The 26701-nt window shown below is 41.9% G+C and overlaps 1 protein-coding gene across 2 annotated transcripts in view; it reads right to left on the bottom strand.

Annotated features, from left to right (window-relative positions):
• LOC115167600 (SH3 and multiple ankyrin repeat domains protein 2-like) overlaps window positions 1-26701 on the bottom strand; it is a 236447-nt gene that overhangs the window by 114925 nt on the left and 94821 nt on the right. The window contains exons 10-11 of one of the 2 annotated variants that reach the window (XM_029722187.1): window positions 25343-25409; window positions 2031-2463 (exon numbers count right to left, since the gene is read on the bottom strand). In XM_029722187.1, coding sequence (XP_029578047.1) covers window positions 2031-2463; window positions 25343-25409 — 500 coding nt within the window. Of the gene's footprint in view, window positions 1-2030; window positions 2464-9933; window positions 10199-25342; window positions 25410-26701 lie in introns of those variants that run through there. The other variant, XM_029722186.1, reaches the window with a different exon arrangement.

Genomic DNA, 26701 nt, shown 5'->3' with positions numbered 1-26701 from the left:
AATCAGTGTTGACTAAAACCTCCTGTGTAAGTTCACTCTGTTAATCAATGATGCCCTCAGAGAGAGAGAAGAAGTGAAAGAGAGAGAGAGTCTTGACACATCTTGACACATCCTCTCTCAGATGGAGCTCAGCCTGATTTTCAGTATAAAGGGATCGTCCACACAAAATAAAACCTTACCTGATTAAATCATCGTTGGTTATGTTCAACAGAGTTGGCTGCTCCTTTTTTGTCCCAATTGATTGCAGAAACGATTCTGGGTCATTTTGGTGGCTGAAGACTACCTTAGCCTTCCAAGCTATAGCCCAAGGCAGCTAATATGCATCTTCAGGTTTCAGTTAAGGTTACAACACACACCATACTAAGCCATCTTTTAGTCCACATCGTATTTCTGTATTGGAAAGTCTTGGGTAAGAAAATTCTTGCAGGAGAGAGGGAATCTGATTGGATTTGTCTAGACTCTCTGGAGAGTATGTGAATTAGGCACAAACTCAGGCTATAGGAAGAGGACCCGTCGCCATAGTTTCTGATTCAGCTATGTGTTGAGTTTTCTTTCTAGAGCAAAAAAGTCAGAGAGAGGGAAGGGGGAAAAATAGAGGTGAGAGGATGGATGGAAAGATAGAGGAGGGTTAACAAAAGGGGAGAGGAGAGGGAGAAGAGAAACGAGGGTGGGAGTTGATGAAAATAGGGGAAGAGGTAGGATGGAGGGAATGGGCAGAGGACAGAATAAATGCTTCCCTGCCGAAACAGTTTGGTAGAGTTTGTGCATATATTACCATGAGATTTTGTGACGTTTTTGTTCGTTTTGAACTTTGGTGAGGTTTTTTTCCCGGCTGTTCGGGCACACAAACATGTTTCTGGAGGCAAGCTGAAGTTTGGAGCCGAAGTCTACGCCCCTTCGTCGGTGACTGGTCAACAGTAGGGATTCTTCAATAAAGTCTTTGTTGTCATTCAACAAGATACTACTCGTTTTCATGAATAAAAATCCTAGAAAAATACTACACCAAACAGCTTAGTTAATTGCGTGACTAAGATCTCTTTGGCAAAAAACGTTAAAATTAAAGATGAATGAGTTCTGACTATTTTGAGGAACTGTATACTTGGTACGGTGTCTTAAAAATGACAAATTGTACTATTTTCACTTTTTCTTGTTTTTCAAGCTAAGGTGTTTAAGGGAGTATTCGAGCACAGTCGATCGGTTCGGCTAGGTGTCAGCCGACCTGAAGCATGCTGGCGCCTTAAGGGGAAATGGAGGTGGAGGATGGACTGAGAGCAGAGAGGAAAGTGATGGAATGAGTGGTAAGAGGGAAGAAAGAAGGAGGGAAAGGCTGATGGATGGAAGAAGAAGGGATTGAAGGAGATGAAGAAGTGGAGAGGACCAGAGGCGAGATGGACATGGGATTGGGAAGGATTTGGAGGGGAGGATGAAGTGAAACTCCAATGTCCAACCCATCCTGGGTTGCAGTGTTAAACATCCAAAATAGGAAAATGACATGGCTGTCATCATGTAAGGGCAAAAGACACACTTATCCCCTCATTCCCTTTTTACTTTCCTTTGTTTTCCTTCACTCAGTAAGTCTTTTCTCCTCCCTATATTCCCCCCTCTCGCCCATTGTTTCTCTTTGTCAAGCTCTTAATTGTTCTCATTCTTTCACCCTTTCCTTCTGTCTCGCTCCCTCCCTCCCTCCCTCCCTCCCTCCCTCCCTCCCTCCCTCCCTCCCTCCCAGAAAGAAGGAGTGTGATCGACAGTGTGTGGATGAAAGACAGTGCCATATGTCTGTATTAATCTGTCAAGGAGGACAGGGAGCATGGTGTCTTAATCAGTACTGTGCAGATCCAAGGTTACGTCACCAGCAATATAAAGCCTTCAGTGTCTAATCCGCAGGGCGCACACACACGCACGCACACACACACACAAACATACAGCCACACACATATGTACATATGCATGCATGTGTGGGTAAAGAGTGTGTGCCTACGTACAAGGCTGTGTGTCTCTGTCTCTCTGCTGCTTCTCCTCCTCCTACTGACCTGGGCTGTCTGTGCTGAGTCTGCTGTGTCTGTACATGTGTCTGCGGTTGTGGCCTGCAGGCCTCCTCTCCCAGCCGGTTGAGGGACGGGGACCGACTCCGCGGGACCACCCCCACGCTGGTACTGCGGGACCTCTGGCCCATGGTCCTCACAGTGCCATTGGGGTTCCCCTGCATCTGCTGGAGCAGCTGTGGAGAGAGGCTACGGTGAGAGGTGGAAGTTGGGGGTTCGACCCCTCTGTGTTGGGATCCGTGGTGCTGGGGGGGTCCCTGGGGCTGGGACCAGTCCTGGGGAGGCCCCTGGCTCACTGTGAGGTTGTTATCACTGTTGGAGCGCAGCAGGACCTGGGCGGCCGCCAGGGAGCTACCGCTGCTGCTGGTAGAGGGAGGGACCCGACGCCGCTTGGAGTATTCCGGGGCCTCGTGGAAAGGCACTGGGTATGAGAGACAGAAAGAAAGAGCAAGAGAGAGGGCCATTCATTGATTATCTGATAAACCAGTTCTACCTGACCCTTGCAAATAGGTGTCTGTGTCTGATTTCACTCTCTGTTCATGTTCATGTCTTAGAGAGCTAGACTTTATGGTGGAGATTTACTCAAATTCACACAAGCACAGATACAAGCATGTTCGTACTTACGCACTTACTTGCTTACTAACAAGCACGCGGACACATGAACATAGAATATCAATCACTACCTGTAGGGCGATGTGTCTGATTGATTTTCTTGATGGGAATCAGTCAAGAACAATTTTTTTCCCAAAGGCGTTCATCTATCCCTTATTGTAAAACAGTTGAAACACACACACTTGCATGCACGTACACACACACACACACACACACACCCTTGCCTGGGGGATGTCTGCTCTGCATTATTTGATGGCCCTGTCTGGCCCTCTCATAAAAATCCAAGTCATTATGATCCCAGTATGATGATGATTATTGCACCAAGTACAGCTGAGCTCCTCTGCCCCTCCAGCAATGGTGTGATTGAACCATAATGGAGGGCAGGGCTTATTTCCCAGTGGAGTTTCAGCATTAGAGTATAATATCACACTGACAAGTGGGCAACTGCGGCACTTTCGTCTCCACTCGAAATTAAAGCAGTGGAGGAAGTAGCAGGAAGGAGCCTGCAGTCGCACCAAAGACCCAATAACGTTTTCAATGTGAGAAGGTGATCAACAATAGAGCAAGCATTAGCATTTGCTTTTAAACTTAGACTTACAGTAGTAGACTGGATGCTAGGATTATGATCACAGTGGCTAAGTGTCTTATAGGGATTTTATGCTAGTACTGTAGCTACAGTACAAATAGCCACAGGTTAGCCTAGCCTATAGTACTAAAAGCCCTCACTTAGCCCTAGCCTCATCGAAGAGCGTTTCAATACATCATTGTCTTTGTCAGTGACAAAGTCCTACACCGTTTTCCCGTCACATCACTTTCTCTCTCCTTCACCAGGGCGTAGAGATGAAGAGAGCCACTAATGGCTAATGAGCTAACATGCTAAGGTGCTGGCAGCTCTTCTGCCCATTAGGGGCTGGTGTGTGTGTGTGTGTGTGTGTGTGTGTGTGTGTGTGTGTGTGTGTGTGTGTGTGTGTGTGTGTGTGTGTGTATGAGATATGAAGCAGCCTTTGATTGAGCGCACTGGACTAGAACCACATGCGTTTCACACACACTGCGGGGGTTGATACGCACACCTGAGAGAGTGTGTGTGTGTGTTTGAGAGAGCGAGAGAGAGAGAGAGAGAGAGAGAGTGTATGTGCCAGCCAGGCTTTTGGCTTTAGCAGAGACTGGAGCCATCTTAATACACCTTCACCCTACCTAACAAAAAAAAAAATATTTAACTAGGCAAGTCAGATAAGAACAAATTCTTATTTACAATGACGGCCTACCGGGGAACAGTGGGTTAACTGTCTTGTTCAGGGGCAGAATGACAGATTATTACCTTGTCAGCTTTGGATTCATTCCAGTAACCTTTCAGTTACTGGCCCAATGCTCTAACCACTAGGCTACCTGCCACCCCAATCAAGACAAATAAAACACTACATTTTCTAAAAGAGATATTCAAATAGTAAAAACAATTATAAAATAACAGTGGATATGAGAGACTAATACATTAAAATAAATACACATAAATAAGATATATAATATGGGATAAAATAAATAAAACAGATATTATAACTAAAAGCACCTTAAGTAAGGCTAAAAATGTTTCTACCGTTTCTGAGGCCCTCAGATCCTCCGGCAGACTGTTCCAAAGGCCAGAACCATAGTGGCTGAAGGTATACTCACCAAACATTTTGGTTGTGACCTTTGGAACAACTAAAAGGCCAATGCCTAGCACAACTGAGGTGCACTTGATGTAAGGAAAGGAAGGGAAAGGGGGACACCTAGCCAGTTGTACAACTAAATGCATTCAACTGAAATGTGTCTTCCGCATTTAACCCAACCCCTCTGAATCAGAGAGGTACGGGGGGTTGCCTTAATTGACATCCACGTCATCGGCGCCCGGGGAACAGTGGGTACCTTGTCAGCTGAGGGATTCAATCCAGCAACCTTTCGGTTACTGGCCCAACACACCTACCCGCCAGGGAGAATGGAGTTCAAACTTTTCGACTCCTTTGATTGGTTCTATTGTACTGGGCAAACTAAATCAAGTACTTGAACGCATTTGCCATAGTTTGACCCAAGACTGACTGTCTGACATATAGTGGCTTGCGAAAGTATTCACCCACTTTGGCATTTTTCCTATTTTGTTGCCTTACAACCTGGAATTAAAATAGATTTTTTGAGGGTTTGTATCATTTGATTTACACAACATGCCTACCACTTTGAAGATGCAAAATATTTGTTATTGTGAAACAAACAAGAAATAAGACAAAAAAAACGGAAAACTTGAGCGTGCATAACTATTCACCCCCCTAAAGTCAATACTTTGTAGAGCCACCTTTTGCAGCAATTACAGCTGCAAGTCTCTTGGGGTATGTCTCTATAAGCTTGGCACATCTAGCCACTGGGATTTTTGCCCATTCTTCAAGGCAAACTGCTCCAGCTCCTTCAAGTTGGATGGGATCCGCTGGTGTACAGCAATCTTTTTTTTATTTTTTATATATATATATTTTATTTTTGCATTTTCCAATTAAGCACACTCAAAACAAAAGTGAAAAGATATTAGACAACAATAGGACAAAGTGACGGTAACAGACGAGCGTAATTTTTTGTTGTTGATATACAACCATACTTAATACATAAAAGTCATAATAAAGAGTAAAATAAAAATAATAATAATGAGACATTGGATCACCTGTCGTAAGCTACATATTATACATTACGTGTGAAACATTATATAAGGGTTATCTAGAGATTCAATCAATGTGATGTGGGGGGAGATTCTCCATATAGTCAATAAAAGGTTGCCAAATTCTGTAAAATGTCTTTAACTTATTCCTCAAGCAGTAAGTGATTTTCTCCAGTGGGATACAACTATTAACTTCTGATAGCCACATTGCAACTGGCAGGGAGGAATCCGGTTTCTATTTCAAGGCAATACATTTCTTGGCAATCATTAGCAATATTTCTGTTAGCTTTATAGTATGGCTTTGCCTAAGATTGGTGTTAGTAAAGTTACCCAGTAGACAGACCTCCGGGTCTAAAGGGAATGCAACCCCGTGAATTGAGGATATGGTATCGCATACCCCCTGCCAGAAACCGTGTAGTTTTGAACACTGCCAAGTGGAATGGAGGAATGTTCCTTCATCTGAGCCACATCTAAAACATAGGGAGGAGATATCAGGGTTGAACTTGTGCAGTCTAGATGTGGTGATATAGAGCTGATGGAGGAAATTAAACTGAATCGGTCTGTATCTGGAGTTCAATGTGGATGTAACACCATCCCTGCATAGGTCACTCCATAGACCCTCATCAAGATCAATACCCAGATCTTTTTCCCATCTAAGTCGGGGTTTATCTAGCTCAGGCAGCGTTAGTCCTGACATAAGAGCATCGTAAACACGGGAAATGGTCTTGAATAGTGGTTGGTCTGCATGGCAGAGTTGTTCAATAGGTGACATCTTATGTAGGTTCCATTGTCCCTTGAGAGTCACCCTAATAAAGTTTCGTAGCTGTAGGTAGCTAAAGAAGTCCCTGTTAGACAAGTGGTATTTCTGTTTCAGCTGATCAAAAGACATAAGAACTCCCTCCTCATAACAGTGTTCCAGAAGAGTGATCCCCTTATCAGACCATGGTCTAAAGTTACTATTCTGGAAAAACATAGGGATCAGTGTGTACAGCAATATTTAAGTCATACCACAGATTCTCAATTGGATTGAGGTCTGGGCTTTGACTAGGCCATTCGAAGATTTAAATGTTTCCCCTTAAACCACTCCAGTGTTGCTTTAGCAGTATGCTTAGGGTCATTGTCCTGCTGGAAGGTGAACCTCTGTCCCAGTATCAAATCTCTGGAAGACTGAAACAGGTTTCCCTCAAGAATGTCCCTGTATTTAGAGCCATCCATCATTCCTTCAATACTGACCAGTTTCCCAGTCCCTGCCCGATGGTGTTCTCGGGTGATGAGAGGTGTTGCGTTTGTGCCAGACATAGCGTTTTCCTTAATGGCCAAAAAGCTAAATTTTAGGCTCATCTGACCAGAGTACCTTCTTCCATATGTTTGGGGAGTCTCCCACATGCCTTTTGGCGAACACCAAACATGCTTGCTTATTTTTTTCTTTAAGCAATGGCTTTTGTCTGGCCACTTTAACGTAAAGCCCAGCTCTGTGGAGTGTATGGCTTAAAGTGGTCCTATGGACAGGTACTCCAATCTCTGCTGTGGAGCTTTGCAGCTCCTTCAGGGTTATCTTTGGTCTCTTTGTTGCCTCTCTGATTAATGCCCTCTTTGCCTGGTCTGTGAGTTTTGGTGGGCGGCCCTCTCTTGGCAGGTTTATTGTGGTTACATATTCTCTCCATTTTTTAATAATGGATTTAATGGTGCTCCGTGGGATGTTGAAAGTTTTGGATATTATTTTATAACCCAACCCTGATCTGTACTTCTACACAACTTTGTCCCTGACCTGTTCCTTGGTCGCTTGCTTGGTGATGCCCCTTGCTTAGTGGTGTTGCAGACTCTGGGGCCTTTCAGAACAGGTGTATATATACTGAGATCATGTGACAGATCATGTGACACTTAGATTGCACACAGGTGGACTTTATTTAACTAATTATGTGACTTCTGAAGGTAACTGGTTGCACCAGATCTTATTTAGGGGCTTCATAGAAAAGCGGGTGAATACATATGCACGGACCCCTTTTCTGTTTTAAATGTTTTTGCATTTTTGCATTTTTTTCATTTCACTTCACCAATTTGGACTATTTTGTGTATGTCCGTTACAAGAAATCCAAATAAAAATCTATTTAAATTACAGGTTGTAATGCAACAAAATAGGAAAAACAGCAAGGGGGATGAATATTTTTGCAAGGCACTATACATGCAAGTATGGAGACATATGCGTGCACACATGCACACATACACACACGAACATGCACACACATACAGCTCTTAACCTGTTGGGGCTAGGGGGCAGTATTTTCACAGCCGGATAAAAAACGTACCCGATTTAAACTGGTTACTACTCTTGCCCAGAAATGAGAATATGCATATAATTAGTAGATTTGGATAGAAAACAGTCTAAAGTTTCTAAAACTGTTTGAATGGTGTCTGTGAGTATAACAGAACTCATATGGCAGGCAAAAACCTGAGAAGATTCCATGCAGGAAGTGGCCTGTCTGACAATTTGTAGTCCTTCTGTTGCATCTCTATCAAAATTACAGCATCTGTGCTGTTACATGACACTTTCTAAGGCTTCTATTGGCTCTCTAAAGCATTCAAAAAGCGGAATGACGTGTCTCCTGTCTCTTGGCAAAGTACAGCAGCAGAGTTTGTAAGTGGCCTGCCTGGGGACAGTGAGACTGAGATGCGCGTTCACGAGACTTCTCCATTTTTTTCTTTCAGTCTTTGAATGAATACAACGTTGTCCGGTTGGAATATTATCGCTATTTTACGAGAAAAATAGCAAAAAATGTATTTTAAACAGCGTTTGACATGCTTCTAAGTACGGTAATGGAATATTTAGAATTTTTTTATCACGAAATGCACTCGCGCGTTACCCTTCGGATAGTGACCTGAACGCACGAACAAAACGGAGGTATTTGGATATAACTATGGATTATTTGGAACCAAAACAAAATTTGTTGTTGAAGTAGAAGTCCTGGGAGTGCATTCTGACGAAGGTAATCCAATTTTTCCCATAGTAATTCTGAGTTTGGTTGCCCCAAACTTGGTGGGTGTCAAATTAGCTAGCCTGTGATGGCCGAGCTATGTACTCAGAATATTGCAAAATGTGCTTTCGCCGAAAAGCTATTTTAAAATCTGACATAGCGTTTGCATAAAGGAGTTCTGTATCTATAATTCTTAAAATAATTGTTATGTATTTTGTCAACGTTTATCATGAGTAATTTAGTAAATTCACCGGAAGTTTTCGGTGGGTATGCTAGTTCTGAACTTGATTGAACAAAACATGCATGTATTGTATAACATAATGTCCTAGGAGTGTCATCTGATGAAGATCATCAAAGGTTAGTGCTGCATTTAGCTGTGGTTTTGGTTTTTGTGACATATATGCTTGCTTTGAAAATGGCTGTGTGATTATGTTTGGCAGGGTACTCTCCTGACATAATCTAATGTTTTGCTTTCGCTGTAAAGCCTTTTTGAAATCGGACAACGTGGTTGGATTAACGAGAGTCTTATCTTTCAAATGGTGTAAAATAGTCATATGTTTGAGAAATTGAAGTTATAGCATTTTTGAGGTATTTGTATTTCGCGCCACGCGATTCCACTGGCTGTTGAATAGAGTGGGACGCAAACGTCCCACTGGCCCAGAGAGGTTAATTGTGCTCTCAATTGTGGCATGTAATAAGCACACATTCCCTCTGCAGGAATAGAGAAGCAAGGAAAAGAAGATGACAAACAGCCAGAGCTGTCTTATATAAGAGAGGAAAGCAATCAGTGTGATCTATATAATTTACTGCTGCTCCCTAATACTAAGAGAAGTAATGTCAAAGGGCAATGAGTGATCAGCTCTGGTCAGTGTCTTGCAACCAAGGGATTTGACATAATGTAGCCTACCAATGGAACTATACCAAGCTTTGAAATAAAAGTAAAAAATGCTGTACTCATATATCCATTTTGAATAAATCTCATTGAGAAATAGTCTCTCAGTTGGAAGTAAAGGGTTAAGGAATCAACTGTTTTCACACACAGGCAGATGGATCCATAATGCACCCGGCAGAGCCGTTTTGGTGACGTAAGTCATCCACTCATTTTGGTGGGTGTGTTTTCTCCCCCGTGGACCAGGAGAAAGACAGATACACCGTGTGCCCTCTCGCTGGCTATAATCTACATACGGTAGGTGATTGGTGAAGGAGACTATAAATACCTTTTGTAGAAGACTGAATCATAACACATTTATTTGGAAACCACTCAAATGTGTGCCAACATTTAAGCTATGACATAACCTATAATCTATCCTGCATGTTAAAGAACCTCTAGCCCAAAAAGAACGACCCATGTAAAACCATCTCCTTTTATAGGTACTGCTAGTTTAAATTAGGACGACAATTGCACGCATGAATCCACAACGCAAAGACCTAGCTATATTCGTCACATTCAAAAAAGCCCATGTAGAATTACTTTCTGGAGCAGATGAAATAATTGAACTTGTGCCACGCAGGGATAAAAATACCCCCTGAGAAAGTTGAAAATGAACACGCAGTAGCAAAGGTAGAGAATTACATCTATTTATGAGTCAAAAGCAAATAAAACTTGGACCCAGACTGGTAAAGGTGATAGACCTACCTTCCTTTTTTAAGGCATTGAGAAAAGACTTCATTTTCACCCCTTTTTATGTTACTCCAATGTTCACAATACCTGCATAATCAGTGCACCTTTTAAAACAGCACGGAAAAAATGAAGACTTTCACTGTGGTAATTGAAGAATGTAGCGGCAGGTACGACGGACAGCGACCGATGGAGTTTAGCTTGCTGGAAATCGGGAGCCCGAGCGCAGCGCACATGACCCCACCTGGCAGAGGTGTGAAAGCACACTCACTGCCATACCGCCACTCATCCATCTCTCTCTCTCTCTCTCTCTCTCTCTAAGACTAGTTGGAAATATAAGGATTTAAAGGTGAACTTGACATAATGTGTCATTGACTGATGTTGTTAATTCATTAAAAGATCATTCCACATGATTTCAATCATTTTCGGACATATTTGCCCATGGTGGAAGTGGCCAGAAGGTTGGTTACCTGAATGACAAAACATTCAGGAGATAGAGGTGCTCAAAGTTGACCCATTGTGCATACCCTATCCTACCATGAGACATCCATGTCTTCATCACTGAAAAATATATGCGGTTGAGCTTGATATAATGTGAAAGCTTACAAACAGGGTTGTCAAACTATTATATTATTTTAATTAAACAACTACGTAATTTCTTAAGCTTGTTGTAGCTTAGACTCTATTTTACATAATCTGAAGTGTTTGTGTTGTGCCAGTCATTGGTTGAGACACAGTATCCTCTTGAATACATGGTGGGTGTCATTTCAATCATAGAAATATAATTCATAGAATAGACCTATCACTTCAGAGCCCTGCAATTCAGCGGGTACACCATTAACATTTAAATTGAATTGAAACTTTAACTTCCAATTACTACCAGAAAGATGGTCCACCCACTATCGAATGTCAACTTGAAATGGGAAAGTCTGAAGTATCCCTTTAAAACAAAAATATCCAAAACAACTTTCTATCACTGGATTCTGTTAGATTCTAATTCTCAGAGTAAAAAAACTAATCGACACTATGAAAGTTTAACCAAGTTTATTCTTCCGAGAGGGTCAATACAGCTGCATTAGACAAAAACATTTTCACACAAGCACTGATATTTAACCTGTCTGGGCTAGGGGGCAGTATTGAGAATTTTGGAAAAATATGTTCCCATTTTTAACTGCCTCCTACACCAACTCAGAAGCTAGAATATGCATATTATTGTTCAGGTTTGGATAGAAAACACTCTGAATTTTCTAAAACTGTTTGAATGGTGTCTGTGAGTATAACAGAACTCCTATGGCAGGCAAAAACCTGACAAGGTTTCAAGCAGGAAGTACCCTGTCTGACAAGGAGTCGTGCGTCTTGCATCTTTTTATTGAAAAGTAAGGATCTTAGCTGTAACGTGACAATTCCCAGGGCTCCAATAGGCTCTCAGAGCCCGCGAAATAACTGAAGGTTTACGAGGGAGCCTCAGGTTGAAACATATTATCGCCTTTTGTAAGTGGATGCTCCGAGGACCTTTGAATGATGCGCGTGCATGAGTCGCTTCTGAGGAGAAATTTTATTCGGCTGTTTAGGCTCAATGCATACTCCCGGTCGGAATATTATCACTTCTCTACGACATAAATGGCATAAAAATTGGTTTTAAACAGCGGTTGACATGCTTCGAAGTACGGTAATGGAATATTTAGACATTTTTGACACGCCAATGCGCCATGCGCGAAACCGGGAAGAAGCATTCTAGAACTCACGAACAAAACGTCGCTGTTTGGATATAACGATGGATTATTTGGGACCAAACCAACATTTGTTATTGAAGTAGAAGTCCTGGCAGTGTATTCTGATGAAGAACAAGCAAGGTAAGAACATTTTTCTTATAGGAAATGTGATTTTGGTGGATGCTGACCTGGGTGGGTATCTAAATAGCTAGCCCTGTAATGCCGGGCTATGTAATTAGATTATTGCAAAATGTGCTTCATCCGAAAAGCTATTTTAAAATCGGACATATCGAGTGCATAGAGGAGTAATGTATCTATAATTCTTAAAATAATTGTTATGCTTTTTGTGAACGTTTATCGTGAGTAATTTAGCAAACTGTTAGTAAATTCAACGGAAGTTTGCCGGGGGTTATGCGTTTTCTGAACGTCACATGCTAATGCAAAAAGCTGTTTTTTGATATAAATATGAACTTGATTGAACAGACATGCATGTATTGTATAACACAATGTCCTAGGTGTGTCATCTGATGAAGATCATCAAAGGTTAGTGCTGCATTTAGCTGTGGTTTGGGTTTATGTGACATGATATGCTAGCTTGAAAAATGGCTGTCTGATTTTTTCTGGCTGGGCACTCTGCTGACATAATCTAATGTTTTGCTTTCGTTGTAAAGCCTTTTTGAAATCGGACAGTGGGGTTAGATTAACGAGATTCTTGTCTTTAAATAGCTGTAAAATAGTCATATGTTTGAGAAATTGAAGTAATAGTATTTCTAACGATTCAAAAATCGCGCCACTGGAATATCAGTAGCTGTTACGTAGGTGGGACGAAATCGTCCCACATACCCCAGACAGGTTAATCCTTCCTCCGAGTCTCCTCCTACACATCTGTACAAACATTGTATCTTTACTGCTAGACAGGACACTAAGTGATACGGGCCATAAACTTTTATTTCTCCCTTAATAACGTGACCTGACCTGATCTCGACCCCCCTTCATCACTAATCCATGGCTCTCTCCCCTTATCAATTCCTGCCACGTGATTGCTTCCCTGCACTCAACACATTCCAAGCTTAATTGCCCACACTATATACCTTCTCCCTGCAGATAACCATTAACTTCTGGTGTAGACCCTCTAAACCTCAGCACTCCCTCAGTGACATGAATAAGTATATTTCATATTATCAGAACCTTAGAACCCAACAATTTGAACATGCAACCTTTGGAACCAGAGGCAGACGCTTACTGGAAGTCTATGAGTATCTGCTAGCATGCTTGTGCAACTACATTTAACTTCTGTCATACTGGACACAGAGACATAAACATGGTATCCACGAGTTCATCTGACTCTGGGGAAGTAGATAAAATGCCTCATTGCCAATATCCTGAAGTATCCCTTCAAAACAAAAATATCAAAGTTGTCTATCCAGCAATATATATTTTTTTTATACATTTTTGTTTTAAAGGGATACTTCCGGATTTTAGCAATGCCTTTATCTACATCCCCAGAGGCAGATAAGCTCCATGATACCATTTTTATGTCTCTGTGTCCAGTATGAAGGAAGTTAGAGGTAGTTGCACAAATGCTAGCAGACACCCATAGACTTCCAGCCATTGCGCTAACGCTAGTTAGAATTGGCTGGCAAAACTACCTTTAACTTCCTTCATGCTGGACACAGAGACATATAAATTGAATCCACGAGTTCATCTGACTCTGGGGAAGTGGATAAAGAGCCTCATTGCCAAAATCCTGAAGTATCCCTTTAAGCCTATCCCAAACCTTAACCCCTACCTTAACCATTCTGAGTTAATGCCTAACCTTAAGAATTTGGAGTTAATTCCTAAATGTAACCTTGGAATGATACAGAAAAGTAACCAAACATTTCAACATTTGACATTTGGAACAACTTCGAAATTTTACGTTTGAGAAACATGGATGAATGTCTTATTCTTGTGTGAGACTGTGAGAGCTTTTTGGGTGACGACATGGTAGGGTGGGGTATGCAAAATGGGTCAACTTTGACCACCCCTGTCTCCTGAATATTTTGGCATTCAGGTCCAAAAATTCCCTTTCTGACCACTTCTACCATTGGCAAACATGTATGGAAGATTTCGTTAAAATAAAAAGGGGTGCAGTCAGAAAGTGATTGAAATCATATGGAACGACCATAAACACAACTTATCTGTTCATTTACTGTTTATCAACTAATATACTGTTAATTGCTCAACTCATTCACCCTGCAAAGTACAAGGCTTAGGCTAGGGGTTCCCAAACTTTTTGGGCCCAAGACCCCATTTTGATATCTGAAGATTTTCTCGACCCCAACCATGTGAAAAAAATGATGTAATTAACAGCAAATGTTTACTTTTTTATTTAGGGCTTTGGCAGTCAATTGAAAAACATTCTAACACTATTTCTGATTGTCTTCTCAACTCACCATCACATACTTTTAATGTGGGACTATGACAGTCAATTGCAAATTAGTCTGACGTAATGTCTCACCAACATTAATGGGTGTGCTTGATACCAGTGGAGGCTCCTCAGAGCAGGAAGGGCAGGACCAAACATTAAAAAAGTTAATCTTTTTAGATAAAACTATATTAAATACATTCATATGTCACCAAATAATTGATTAAAATACACCGGTCTACAGTAACTTCAAAGCACTGTCTGGGGTAGCACCATGGTGCTACCCCATGGTGCTACCCCAGTCTGGCTACAATGACTTCAATACGTATTCAAACTACGGAACACAATGAAAAAATAAAGAAGAAACAGGGATGTTCTCAATCGGGTTACAGTGCCTTGCCAAAGTATTCATCCCCCTTGGCATTTTTCCTATTTTGTTGCCTTACAACCTGTAATTAAATAGATTTTTATTTGGATTTCATGTAACGGACATACACAAAATAGTCAAAATTGGTGAAGTGAAATGAAAAAAATTACTTGTCTCAAAAAATTTAAAAAAAACATTTCCCTGAAAAGTGGTCCGTGCATATGCATTCATCCCCTTTGCTATGAAGCCCCTAAATAAGATCTGGTGCAGCCAATTACCTTCAGAAGTCACATTATTAGTTAAATAAAGTCCACCTGTGTGCAATCTAAGTGTCACATGATTCGTCACATGATCTCAGTATATGTACACCTGTTCTGAAAAGCTCCAGAGTCTGCATCACCACTAGGCAAGGGGCACCACCAAGCAAGCGACACCATGAAGACCAAGGAGCTCTCTAAACAGGTCAGGGACAAAGTTGTGAAGAAGTACAGATCAGGGTTGGGTTAAAGAAAATATCAGAAACTTTGAACATCCCACGGAGCACTATTCAATCCATTATTAAAAACTGAAAGAATATGGCACCACAACAAACCTGCCAAGAGAGGGCTGCCCATCAAAACTCACAGACCAGGCAAGGATGGCATTAATTAGAGAGGCAACAAAGAGACCAAAGATAACCCTGAAGGAGCTGCAAAGCTCCACAGCAGAGATTGGAGCATCTGTCCATAGGACCCCTTTAAGACGTACACTCCACAGAAGTGGGCTTTACAGAAGAGTGGCCAGAAAAAAAGCCATTGCTTAAAGAAAAAAAAAGTAAATAGGTTTGGTGTTCGCCAAAAGGCATGTGGGAGACTCCCCAATCATATGGAAGAAGGTACTCTGGTCAGATGAGACTAAAATCAAGCTTTTTGGCCATAAAGGAAAACACTATGTCTGGCACAAACGCAACACCTCTCATCACCCGAGAACACCATCCCAACAGTCAAGCGTGGTGGCAGCATCATGCTGTGGGAATGCTTTTCATCGGCAGGGACTGGGAAACTGGTCAGAATTGAAGGAATGATGGATGGCGCTAAATACAGGGAAATTGTTGAGCGAAACCTGTTTCAGTCTTCCAGAGATTTGAGACTGGGACGGAGGTTCACCTTCCAGCAGGACAATGACCCTAAGCATACTGCTAAAGCAATACTCGAGTGGCTTTAGGGGGAACATTTAAATGTCTTGGAATGGCCTAGTCAAAGCCCAGACCTCAATCCATGGTATGACTTAAAGTTTGCTGTACACCAGCGGAACCTATCCAACTTGAAGGAGCTGGAGCAGTTTTGCCTTGAAGAAAAGACAAAAATCTCAGTGGCTAGATGTACCAAGCTTATAGAGACATACCCCAAGAGACGTGCAGCTGTAATTGCTGCAAAAGTTGGGTCTATAAAGTATTGACTTGACTTTGGGGGGTGAATTCCAGGCTGTAAGGCAACAAAATAGGAAAAATGCCAAGGGGGTGAATACTTTCGCAAGCCACTGTATCAACAGCACTGCGTTATTGGGCATGCAATAATTTGCTTTTAGAGGACACGACGAGAGGGAAAGTTCCACCGACAAGGGCAACTACAAGGAGGTTGCAGAGGTAATTGCGCGTTACGATGCTTTACTTGCTGAACATTTCAAACTATCGACTGTCAATTCCGAATGATTTGATAGCTTCCATCACATCATCCATTAAATGATTAAAGAGGTTGACCAGTGCATTTTTTTGCGTCCCCTCAAGTAGGCTTTTCACTTTCCTCCAGTATTTATTTAGCAAAGATGATAACACATAATAAATCCGGACAGGCACAAGCAAAAACTCATGATATAAATGTTGCAGCAGCTTAGGCTACACCTAAACATTAGAAATCTGACATGTTTTTTGGGGTGAAAATTAGACTATTTGTTAGTCTGATCATCTGTAGGCTACTAATAAGAGCAGCTGCGTACAGCCTATGTGCCCTGTCCATCTGGTCAGGGTAACCTAATTGGTAACGTTATGTATTTACAGTCTATTTGTGTCAGGAGAAATATTCTAAATATATACAAAATTGGGCTGGCTAGGCTGCCTATGTTTTTAATCCAAAATTATTAACTGGAATTAATGATTCAACATAATAGTGATGACAGATGTGAGTAAATGTTTTATAAGGCCTACAGTTGCATAGGCCTGCATGATGCTAACATGCATAAAGCGAGCTCTGCCCTGTGACTTCTACTATCAGTTGTTGTCTATATGAATGGTTAGAGGAAATCCCACTCATGATCTAGTCTAAATATAATGTATATCAACAAATATAAGGTAGCTGCAGTTTGAAAGGGTTTTCATCCCACCCAGGGCCAGGAGTTTTTTCAGGAGTTTTTTTAAAACCATGTGACCTGATTAGGAAAAACTGGTCCCATCATAGCCCATATCAAACCTTTTTACAACTGATTAATCACTGTCATACCTTATAGGGTCCAGAGTTTTCCTAGTTAGGTTAACATATAAGGAAAAACCAGGCCCCAGGGGGTAAAAATTGCCCCACCGCTCTGGGACCTATGGTGCCACCAGTCTGCTTGCAGTTGTCAGGTATGTGGATGATCAGGGCTTTATTCAGGAACGTTTCTTGGGATACTTTGATGTGTTAAGAGGGCGAGATGCGCAGTCTGTGTTTGACTTCATGAATTTTGAAATGTCTCAGTTTAAGTTCATAGAGAAACTCCTTGTCCAAACCTATGATGGTGCAGCTATAATGAAACGTATCTGCTATTTGTATTTACAGGTAAGTCACCTCCTGTTCCCTGATTAAGAGGTGATGACTACTCCATTCCACTACCATTGTCAACTTTCTCCTGACATGAACTGAAGCCATGTCTCATGTGCCCGCTCATCCACTGGCACATTGAATGTTTTCCCTCCAAGCACTGTGTGTACCCCTGTCAATTGTCTCTCATTACTGTATTTAGAGTCAATCACATACACAACCACATTATTACACATCAATGATTTTACTCCTTGCTTGGACTAACTCATTCTTAGCTATTTTGTCTAACTGTGCAGTGTGTTGTGTTATTGTTTTTGTCTTCCCAGTCAAATCCTGTCCTGCACTGATCAAGCCTCTGAACACCTCAACTCATACCTCATACCCTCATTCAATCACTGCTGTGATCCCTTTCCAACACGGTGTAAGTAGCCCTCCCATTCCCCATAATATTGTATTATAAATGTCTTTATTAAATGCTTTAGGTTAAAATAATTAGTCTTTGACGATTTTTGAAACACACTTTGTCGTCTCCGTGTGTTCCGCGCCTATACCGTGGGTCTCCCATCCTCTTACATTTTTCAAGTCACCAGCCTCCACTGCTTGATACGTCGCGTTGGAGCTTTTCAAAGTCAGGGGGTGTGGTCGACAGTGTGCCTCTGCTGTCACATCCAACCTGGATCGATATTTGGTTTTAATGCAGACAAGAGCACTGAATCCAGCTTCACACAGATATGAGCTGAAGAAGGGCCTACCATGAGATTTATAGCGCTTTCAAGACAACTGGGAACTCTGAAAATACGAGGTCAAATCATGACGCCAGTGATCCTTAGGTCGGAGAGCTGTAGATCTAGAGTGTGTACGTAAATTCAATCTGGAGTGCAAGCGTGTGGAGTACGGCCTTTCGTCATGATCTAAGGGTGCTCTCTGGTTGAATTTGATCTTTTAGATTTTAATAATTTTCATTTCTATTTTTAATGTTAACCACATTACAATGCTTTTGAGATACGAAGACGATATTATAACATACAGTACCAGTCAAAAGTTAGGACACACCTACTCATTCTAGGGTTTTTCTTTATTTGTACTATTTTCTACATTGTAGAATAATAGTGGAGACATCAAAACTATGAAATAACACATATGAAATCATGTAGTAACCAAAAAAGTGTTAAACAAATCAAAATATATTTTATATTTAGGATTCTTCAAAGTAGCAACCCTTTGCCTTGATTACAGTCTTGATCGCAGCTTTGCACACTTTAGCAGTGGCAGAGAGGAGGAAGAAGAACACTTTAGGAATTTGACAGTTTTCCCTGAATTGAATTGGGTTCCCATTACAATCTGAAAGAGCGGTTACAAAATAATCTGATTTAGCCTCACAACATTCATAAAAAGAATATTGTATTTTTTACGCCATACGTTTTCCCTGACACCCAAAAATACTCATTACATTTTTATGCTTAGCAGGACAGGAAAATTGACAAATTCACGCACTTATTAAGAGAACATCCTGGTCATCCCTACTGTCTTTGATCTGGCAGACTTGTAAATTATGTCTGTGTTGGAGTGTGCCCCTGGCTATCCGGAATTTTTTTTTTTTTTTAATTGTGCTTTCTGGTTTGCGTAATATAAAGAATTTTTAATTATTTATGCTTTTACTTTTACTTTTGAAACTTAAGTATATTTTAGCAATTACATTTATCTTTGATATATATATATATAAAACCAAATACTTTTAGACTTAGTATTTTACTGGGTGACTAACTTTTACTCCAGTCATTTCTATTAAGGTATCTTTACTTTTACTAAAGTATGACATTTGAGTACTTTTTCCAACACTACCATTCACAGACTCCGACACATACACACTAGGGTTCAATATTTCCTGCAGAATCGACCAATTTTCCTCCCCGAGAAATAGCAAGAAATGAACGGTCTTTCCAGTATTCCCGTTCAAACTGGAAATGCTATTTAAAAGCAAATAATACCAGCGAAAGAAATCTGACATGATTAAACCACTGGGGGGCTCTCCAGATGGTGGTCCGGACTGCCCAACGCATCACCGGGAGCACACTTTCTGCCCTCCAGGACACCTACAGCACCCGATGTCACAGGAAGGCCAAAAAGATCATCAAGGACATCAACCACCTGAGCCATGGCCTGTTCACCCCGCTACCATCCAAAAGGCAAGGTCAGTACAGGTGCATCAAAGCTGAGACCGAGAGGCTGAAAAACAGCTTCTAGCTCAAGGCCATCAGACTGTTAATAACTGGGTATCACCCAGTTACTCAACCCTGCACCTTAGAGGCTGCTGCCCCATGTACATAGACCTGGAATCACTGGTCACTTTAATAATGGAACACTAGTCACTTTAATAATGTTTACAGACTGGTTTACTCATTACATATGTTTATACTGTATTCTACACTACTGTATTTTAGTCATTGTCACTCCAACATTGCTTGTCCTAATATTTTTATATTTCTTAATTCCATTATTTTACTCTAAGAGTTGTGTGTATTGTTGTATTGTTTGATACTACTGCACTGTTGGTGCTAGGAAGACAAGCATTTCGCTACACCCGCAAAAACAACTGCTAAATGTGTGTTTGTGAACAATAACATATGATTTGATATGTAAATGTAGAAATATACACATGAATCGAACGGTTTCTTGTTGTATTTGTTGCAAATTAATCAAGTCAAAGTTCTCTCAAAGTCACTGCACTATTTTGTTGATGTAGTCTAGTTTTAAACTGGCCTATGAAGTACTGTTGGCAAACTGCTAAACTATTATGAGTTTAGAGTCTATTAAAAATTACATTCATTTTAGCTTACTGAAAGATGCAGCTTTGTCCTTTTTTTGTCCCCTTGCACCTGGCCATCGAGGGAATTGAGAAGGTTGTTGCTGTTTTACATTTTTATTGTGGTGATCTTGTCAGAAGGAACATATCCAATTTTCTGCTAATCAAAAATACTCAATACCATGGATAGCGCTGTGGTTGATCAATTGTACATGAATCGAAACCCGCCATAAATCATATGCCATTCTAAGGTAGGTTATATTTGACATAAAAGTGAACATTTACCTATTGCATTCGTTAGTTAGCCCAAAAAAACCTATGGTAAGCCTATTTCTAGCAATAAAGTAACATTTAAAGGTACAGTTGAAGTCAGAAGTTTACATACACCTTAGCCAAATACATTTAAACTCAGTTTTCACAATTCCTGACATTTAATCCTAGTAGAAATTCCCTGTCTTAGGTCAGTTAGGATCAACACTTTATTTTAAGAATGTGAAATGTCAGAATAATAGTAGAGAGAATGATTTATTTCAGCTTTTGTTTCTTTCGTCACATTCCCAGTGGGTCAGAAGTATACATACACTCAATGTGTATTTGGTAGCATTGCATTTAAATTGTTTAACTTGGGTCAAACGTTTTGGGTAGCCTTCCACAAGCTTCCCACAATAAGTTGGGTGCATTTTGGTCCATTCCTCCTGACAGAGCTGGTGTAACTGAGTCAGGTTTGTAGGCATCAGACCAGAGGACATTTCTCTAAAAAGTACAATCTTTGTCCCCATGTGCAGTTGCAAACCATTGTCTGGCTTTTTTATGGAGGTTTTGGAGCAGTGGCTACTTTCTTGCTGAGCGGCCTTTCAGGTTATGTCGATATAGGACTCGTTTTACTGTGGATATAGATACCTTTGTACCTGTTTCCTCCAGCATCTTCACAAGGTCCTTTGCTGTTGTTTTGGGATTGATTTGCACTTTTCACACCAAAGTACGTTCATCTCTAGGAGACAGAATGCGTCTCCTTCCTGAGCGGTATGACGGCTATGTGGTCCCATGGTGTTTATACTTGCGTACTATTGTTTGTACAGATGAACGTGGTACCTTCAAGCATTTGGAAATTGCTCCTAAGGATGAACCAGACTTGTGGAGGTCTACAATTTTTTTTCTGAGGTCTTGGCTGATTTATTTTGATTTTCCCATGATGTCAAGCAAAGAGGCACTGAGTTTGAAGGTAGGCCTTGAAATACATCCACAGGTACACCTCCAATTGAATCAAATTATGTCAATTAGCCTATCAGAATCTTCTAAAGCCATGACATAATTTTCTGGAATTTTCCAAGCTGTTTAAAGGCACAGTCAACTTAGTGTATGTAAACTTCTGACCCACTGGAACTGTGATACAGTAAATTATAAGTGAAATAATCTGTCTGTAAACAGTTGTTGGAAAAATGACTTGTGTCATGCACAAAGTACATGTCCTAACCAACTTGCCAAAACTATAGTATGTTAACAAGACATTTGTGGAGTGGTTGAAAAACGAGTTTTAATGACTCCAACCTAAGTTTATGTAAACTTCCGACTTCAACTGTAAATACTAATGTTAAAACATTCATTTTAAAATGTAAATCTAAATGGTGTTTTATTGCTAGAAACGGGATTACCATAGATTTTTTTTTGGCTAACTAATGCTAATGAATGGTAATGAATGCAATAGGTAAATGTTCGCTCTTACCTATTGCCGTGGCTCGGTGTGTTGATGTCCTTGATGATCTTTTTGGCCTTCCTGTGACATCGGATGCTGTAGGACACACAATATATGCCACAACACTACTCAACCTTCCCATCAACAGCAGGAAGTAGCTCCCTCACTTCTTTTCATCTTCCGCTGGCTGCCTGTTTTTAGTCTCCTCTAAATCCCATCACTAAAGGGTGCTCTCTGGCTGTCTCATCAAAAGCTGTGTAGAACAGGCTGCAGTGAACCATGTGACCAGCTACTCAGAGCCACGCAGGCTGCGTTTGTTCTTTTATTAGGGAGACTGGATTAGCGAGTCAGTGACATTAAGACAATAATTCATTACCATGGTACACTAAGGAGGGGACATAAGACTTATTTGAACTGCTAAAAAGTGGCTTATTAAATTACGTCATGGCCCTGCAAGAGTATGCCATGTTGTCGCTGAGCATTGGTCGAGTGGGTGTTTGGTTGTCTGAGTGTTTGGTTGAGTGTTTGTTTTGGATGGCCATTTGTGTGCTAAGTTGAGTGTGTTGAGTGTTTGCGTGCACGTGTCTCTGTGTGCATGTTTGTGTATCTGTGTGTTTGATTTGGCCCCCATGTCGGATTATCACGCTCTTGCAGCGTGATGTCTAATACACACATCTGCCAATCATTCTTAGAGAGGCTTACCGGCAGAATGGGAAAAAACTAACTGGATTTAAGAAACAGATTTACTAGCCTATCTACCAAAGCAGTGTGTCTGGACACATTCAGTCACGCCTAGTTACTAAAGCACTGATCGATTGGACACATTGCACACTAACTCCTATGTCAATTTAACGTCTACTTACTACCCCCTATATCTACTTATAGCCCTCACCATCTTTATTTGCCACCCCTCTCTGCTAAACTTCTCCTGGGGTGCTGCTCTGTGGCTGACCATGTTGCTGTGTCAGAGTGATATAAGGATATGGATGGGTTCTTAACTTTGTCCTAAATGTGTTTTTGGCATATCCCAACTCTCCCTTAGAAACCCTCTGAGAATGGGGTCACAGCCAGAGTGCTCATTATCCAGCGACCCTGGGGCAATTAGGGTTAAGTGCCTTGCTCAAGGGCACATGGAGAGATTTTTCCCCTTGTACAGTATTACCCCTTTCCAACTATACTTCTCTTTCTACAACATCTCTCCACCACCCCTCCTTTATCTCCAATTATCCCCTCTCTCTAACTTTCCTTCAAACTGGGAATTGTACCTCTGCCCAAAGTTCCCTTACCATTTGGGGCATCAGCCAGATGCCATAGTCTTTTAATGATTAGCACACAGGCTCTGATGCCATGGTAACCTGTTTGCCGGTCAGGAGTGTGTTGCGTCAGCTGACTCAAAGAGATGAACACAGCGAGACTCACCTCTCATCACTCCCACCATTATCTGTGTCATTACTATGGATGTAGATCACACACACACACACACACACACACACACACACACACACACACACACACACACACACACACACACACACACACACACACACACACACACACACACACACACACACACACACTTGGGAATTCTCACTATAGGCTGAGCTAGAGAATGACGCCTCGTCCTCCGAGGAGATTCATTTCCGCTCTATCCATCCCTAATTCATCTTTATTTATTCATATATTAGCCTTTTGTTCGCTAACCCAGTCCAAAAACCTAAACATACATTATATGGCAATATAACCCATCCACCATAATCGATCCAATCATTTCTACTCCTTTGGTCTGATTCTCTGGTATCTTCTATGGGTCTAATACAGAGATTGAATAACAGACTATGTAATTGAATATGAGTGTTGGGACATACCATGATAGTAAATAAATAATACACTGATTCATGAGAACCTTGAGTTGGGTTACAAGGCTAGGCAGTGTCAGGGTTAGCTGAAGTGCTCTGTGCTCTCTTGTACAGGATTAAATTCATGCCTATCTTCTAATCAAACTCCAACACAAAGAAAGAGAGAGAGAGATAGACTATAAAGTCACTGACACTGTCCATCACACATCTGGGAACAAGGGAGCTAGAAGGATGTAGGGAGAAAGAGGGAGAGAAGGTGTGTGAGTCTTAATGAAGCATAGTGCTACTGACTCATTACTCTTTATGGGCTAATGCTCTTTAGTACACATTCTAAATACTGTACACACACACACACACACACAATCAATTCTGTACTCATGCCAGGGTAATGCCTCAGCTCAGGCAGGATAGACAACTACCCACCATACCGCAGAAACACAATTCTACCTGTATCCCAACATAACAAGCTACCACCCACCTGGAGCGGACGAGAAGTGGACTAGGGATGGCTGGACAGGGCAGAGGGTAGGAGGGTAGAGGAGGTAGGAGGGGGGTGGTTGAGCTTCAGAGCACCCACCTTTCTTTGCTTTGCAACATGCAGAACCCATCGCCGATAATCCAGCATCGCCAATATCCCATCACAAACTGACAGTGAGCCGAAAGATAGAGAGAAAGAAAAAGCAACGAGGACTGTAACAGAGGACAGTTATCCGGGACTTTTCATTCCATTAGCAACATCTAATGGTCAATGGCAGAGTTCGGGCGTGGCAGGCTCTCATGGCCCCACCAGAGTTGAGGTGCGACGGCGTCCCGGTGTGAGAGGGTCCATGCTGAACGTGGGGAGCGGGATGGGGGGTCTGAGAGGGGGGAGCGGGAACGATGGCAGGAGATGTGAGAGACGCGGGGTAATCCTGCAGCGCTGCATTTCATCTAGCCCTCGCTGCAGCTGTGAGGCCTCGGGAATCTCGCTCGGGGGGGACAACAATCGTGGATTACATTTTTAGATTATTTTATTTATTTATCTATTCACTCTTTTTCTATTTATTTATTAAATTTTTATTTCATTTGTCTGGGGATGGTAATCCCTCCCGCTTAACCTTTTTCCCTCCATGTGAAATAGTTTAATTAAGAAAGATGATGCTGTTGTCGGGCCGTGGGGGGTGTGGGGTGCATGGCAGATAAACCCCCAGAGAAAGTAGAAATCTGTTTTTAAATTCCTTTGGAAGAAAGAAACCCTTTTTTTTGGCGGGGATTTAGTAGAGAGTCTGTGAGGAAATATCTCTCCCCCATTCTATCCCTCCCTAACCCCTAACCCTTCTCTCATATGTCACCTGAGGGATCCTGGATTCCCCAGTGTGATAGGGTAATCCCACGGGGGGGGGGGGAAGAGATATGTCAAATCCTGTCATGGTTTTCTAGCACCCACGCAAACACACCCACGCAAACACACACTCGCAAACACACACTCACACATGTGGCAGTGTAGCCTAGTGGTTAGAGCGTTGGACTAGTAACCGAAAGGTTGCACGATCGAATCCCTGAGCTAACGAGGTACAAATCTGTCGTTCTGCCCCTGAACAAGGCAGTTAACCCACTGTTCCAAGGCCATCATTGAAAATAAGAATTTGTTCTTAACTGACCTGCCTAGTTAAATAAAGGAAAAATAAAATAAAAATGATGGCGAGCAAACTTGCAGAAGGGCAGACGCACACACATACAGACACAAGAAAAGATGAACAACCTATTATCCAATAATATCTCCATTTCAGACATTGGGAAGGGGAGGTGTAAAAGAGGAGGGTAACCATGGTTACTCACCTATATCTGTCTCTTTGTGGTTCTTGACCAGTTCGGCCAGTTCAAAGTTCCCCGAAATGATGGCCACCTGTGAGAGAGAGGGGGGATCAGGAGGATTGCAATTTGAGGGCCCGATTAAGTTTTCTGCAAAACAGCCTTTGCATTGCCCTACAAATTAAAACAATTCATTGTGTGTGTGTGTGTGTGTGTGTGTCTGTCTGTGTAGTAATCTGGACATGATTCCACTAAATTCTTATCTGGATTTAACCATCTGCAACCTGTTACAAATCCTGACCTTTTAGCATGACCGGAACACACACACACACACACACACACACACACACACACACACACACACACACACACACACACACACACACACACACACACACACACACACACACACACACACACACACACACACACACACACACACACACACACACACACACACACACACACACACACACACACACGCATACCAATATGCGTACACACATGCCCACACTCACCCACACCCACCAGCGAAAGAGTGAGAGAGAGAGAGCAGTGGTGGAAGAGAGCAAGTGGGAGAAAGAAAGTGAAGAGAGGGAGCAATAGTTTTTAACAGAGAGAGGGATGAGAGAGAGAAAGCAAGGGGTCGCCAGAAAGAGGGATATAGGGATATGTTGTGAGAAATGCTTGAGAGGCCATCCTACCTGCACCTGAGAGAGACAGAGTGTGCTGGCTGGCGGGTCAGCTGTGGCATCCTGTTAGCATGGCTCTAATGGAAGAAGGACCCTTCCACTAGCCCCGTGTGACATGAAAGAATCAGAAACCCACATTCACCCGTCCCCTCTCATCTTTCTTTCCTCTCACTCTCCTCTCTCATCTTTCTTGTTCTCCCCTTCTCTCTTCCCTTTCTCTTCATTACCTTACCACTTCTCCATCAGAGGACAAAAACAAATGTAAATATAGCAGCAAGCAGCCATGACAGTTTTTAAGCCTTTTGGCACCACGGTGCCACTGTCAGCTGGTCAACATGGCAGCATGGGCATCTATGACTTGGTGACAAGTCACCCTCAGTCTCACCCGCTGGAGGAAAGGGCGCAATATCATAGTATCCCCAGGGTGCAGTGGATGTACATATAGTGTACAGTGAGAGGGACAGCGCTTTGATTCCATACAGGAGAACTCATTCCTGGGAGAGGGAGTAGGGGGGAGTAGGGGGGAGAGTGGGGAGGAGGAGGAGGGTAAGTGGGGGGTTTACTGCAGTCTTTTGGACGACACTTAATAACAAAATACAAACCTTCTACGCTTAAACATAACATGCCCTCATTTCTTATGAGCCGTTGTGATAGGTATAACACCGATTGCAGATCACTGGGTATCATAACTGAA

The sequence above is a fragment of the Salmo trutta genome, chromosome 29, assembly GCF_901001165.1.
Source record: "Salmo trutta chromosome 29, fSalTru1.1, whole genome shotgun sequence".
NCBI lineage: Eukaryota > Metazoa > Chordata > Actinopteri > Salmoniformes > Salmonidae > Salmo > Salmo trutta.
This window is presented reverse-complemented; position numbering and strand designations above follow the sequence as displayed.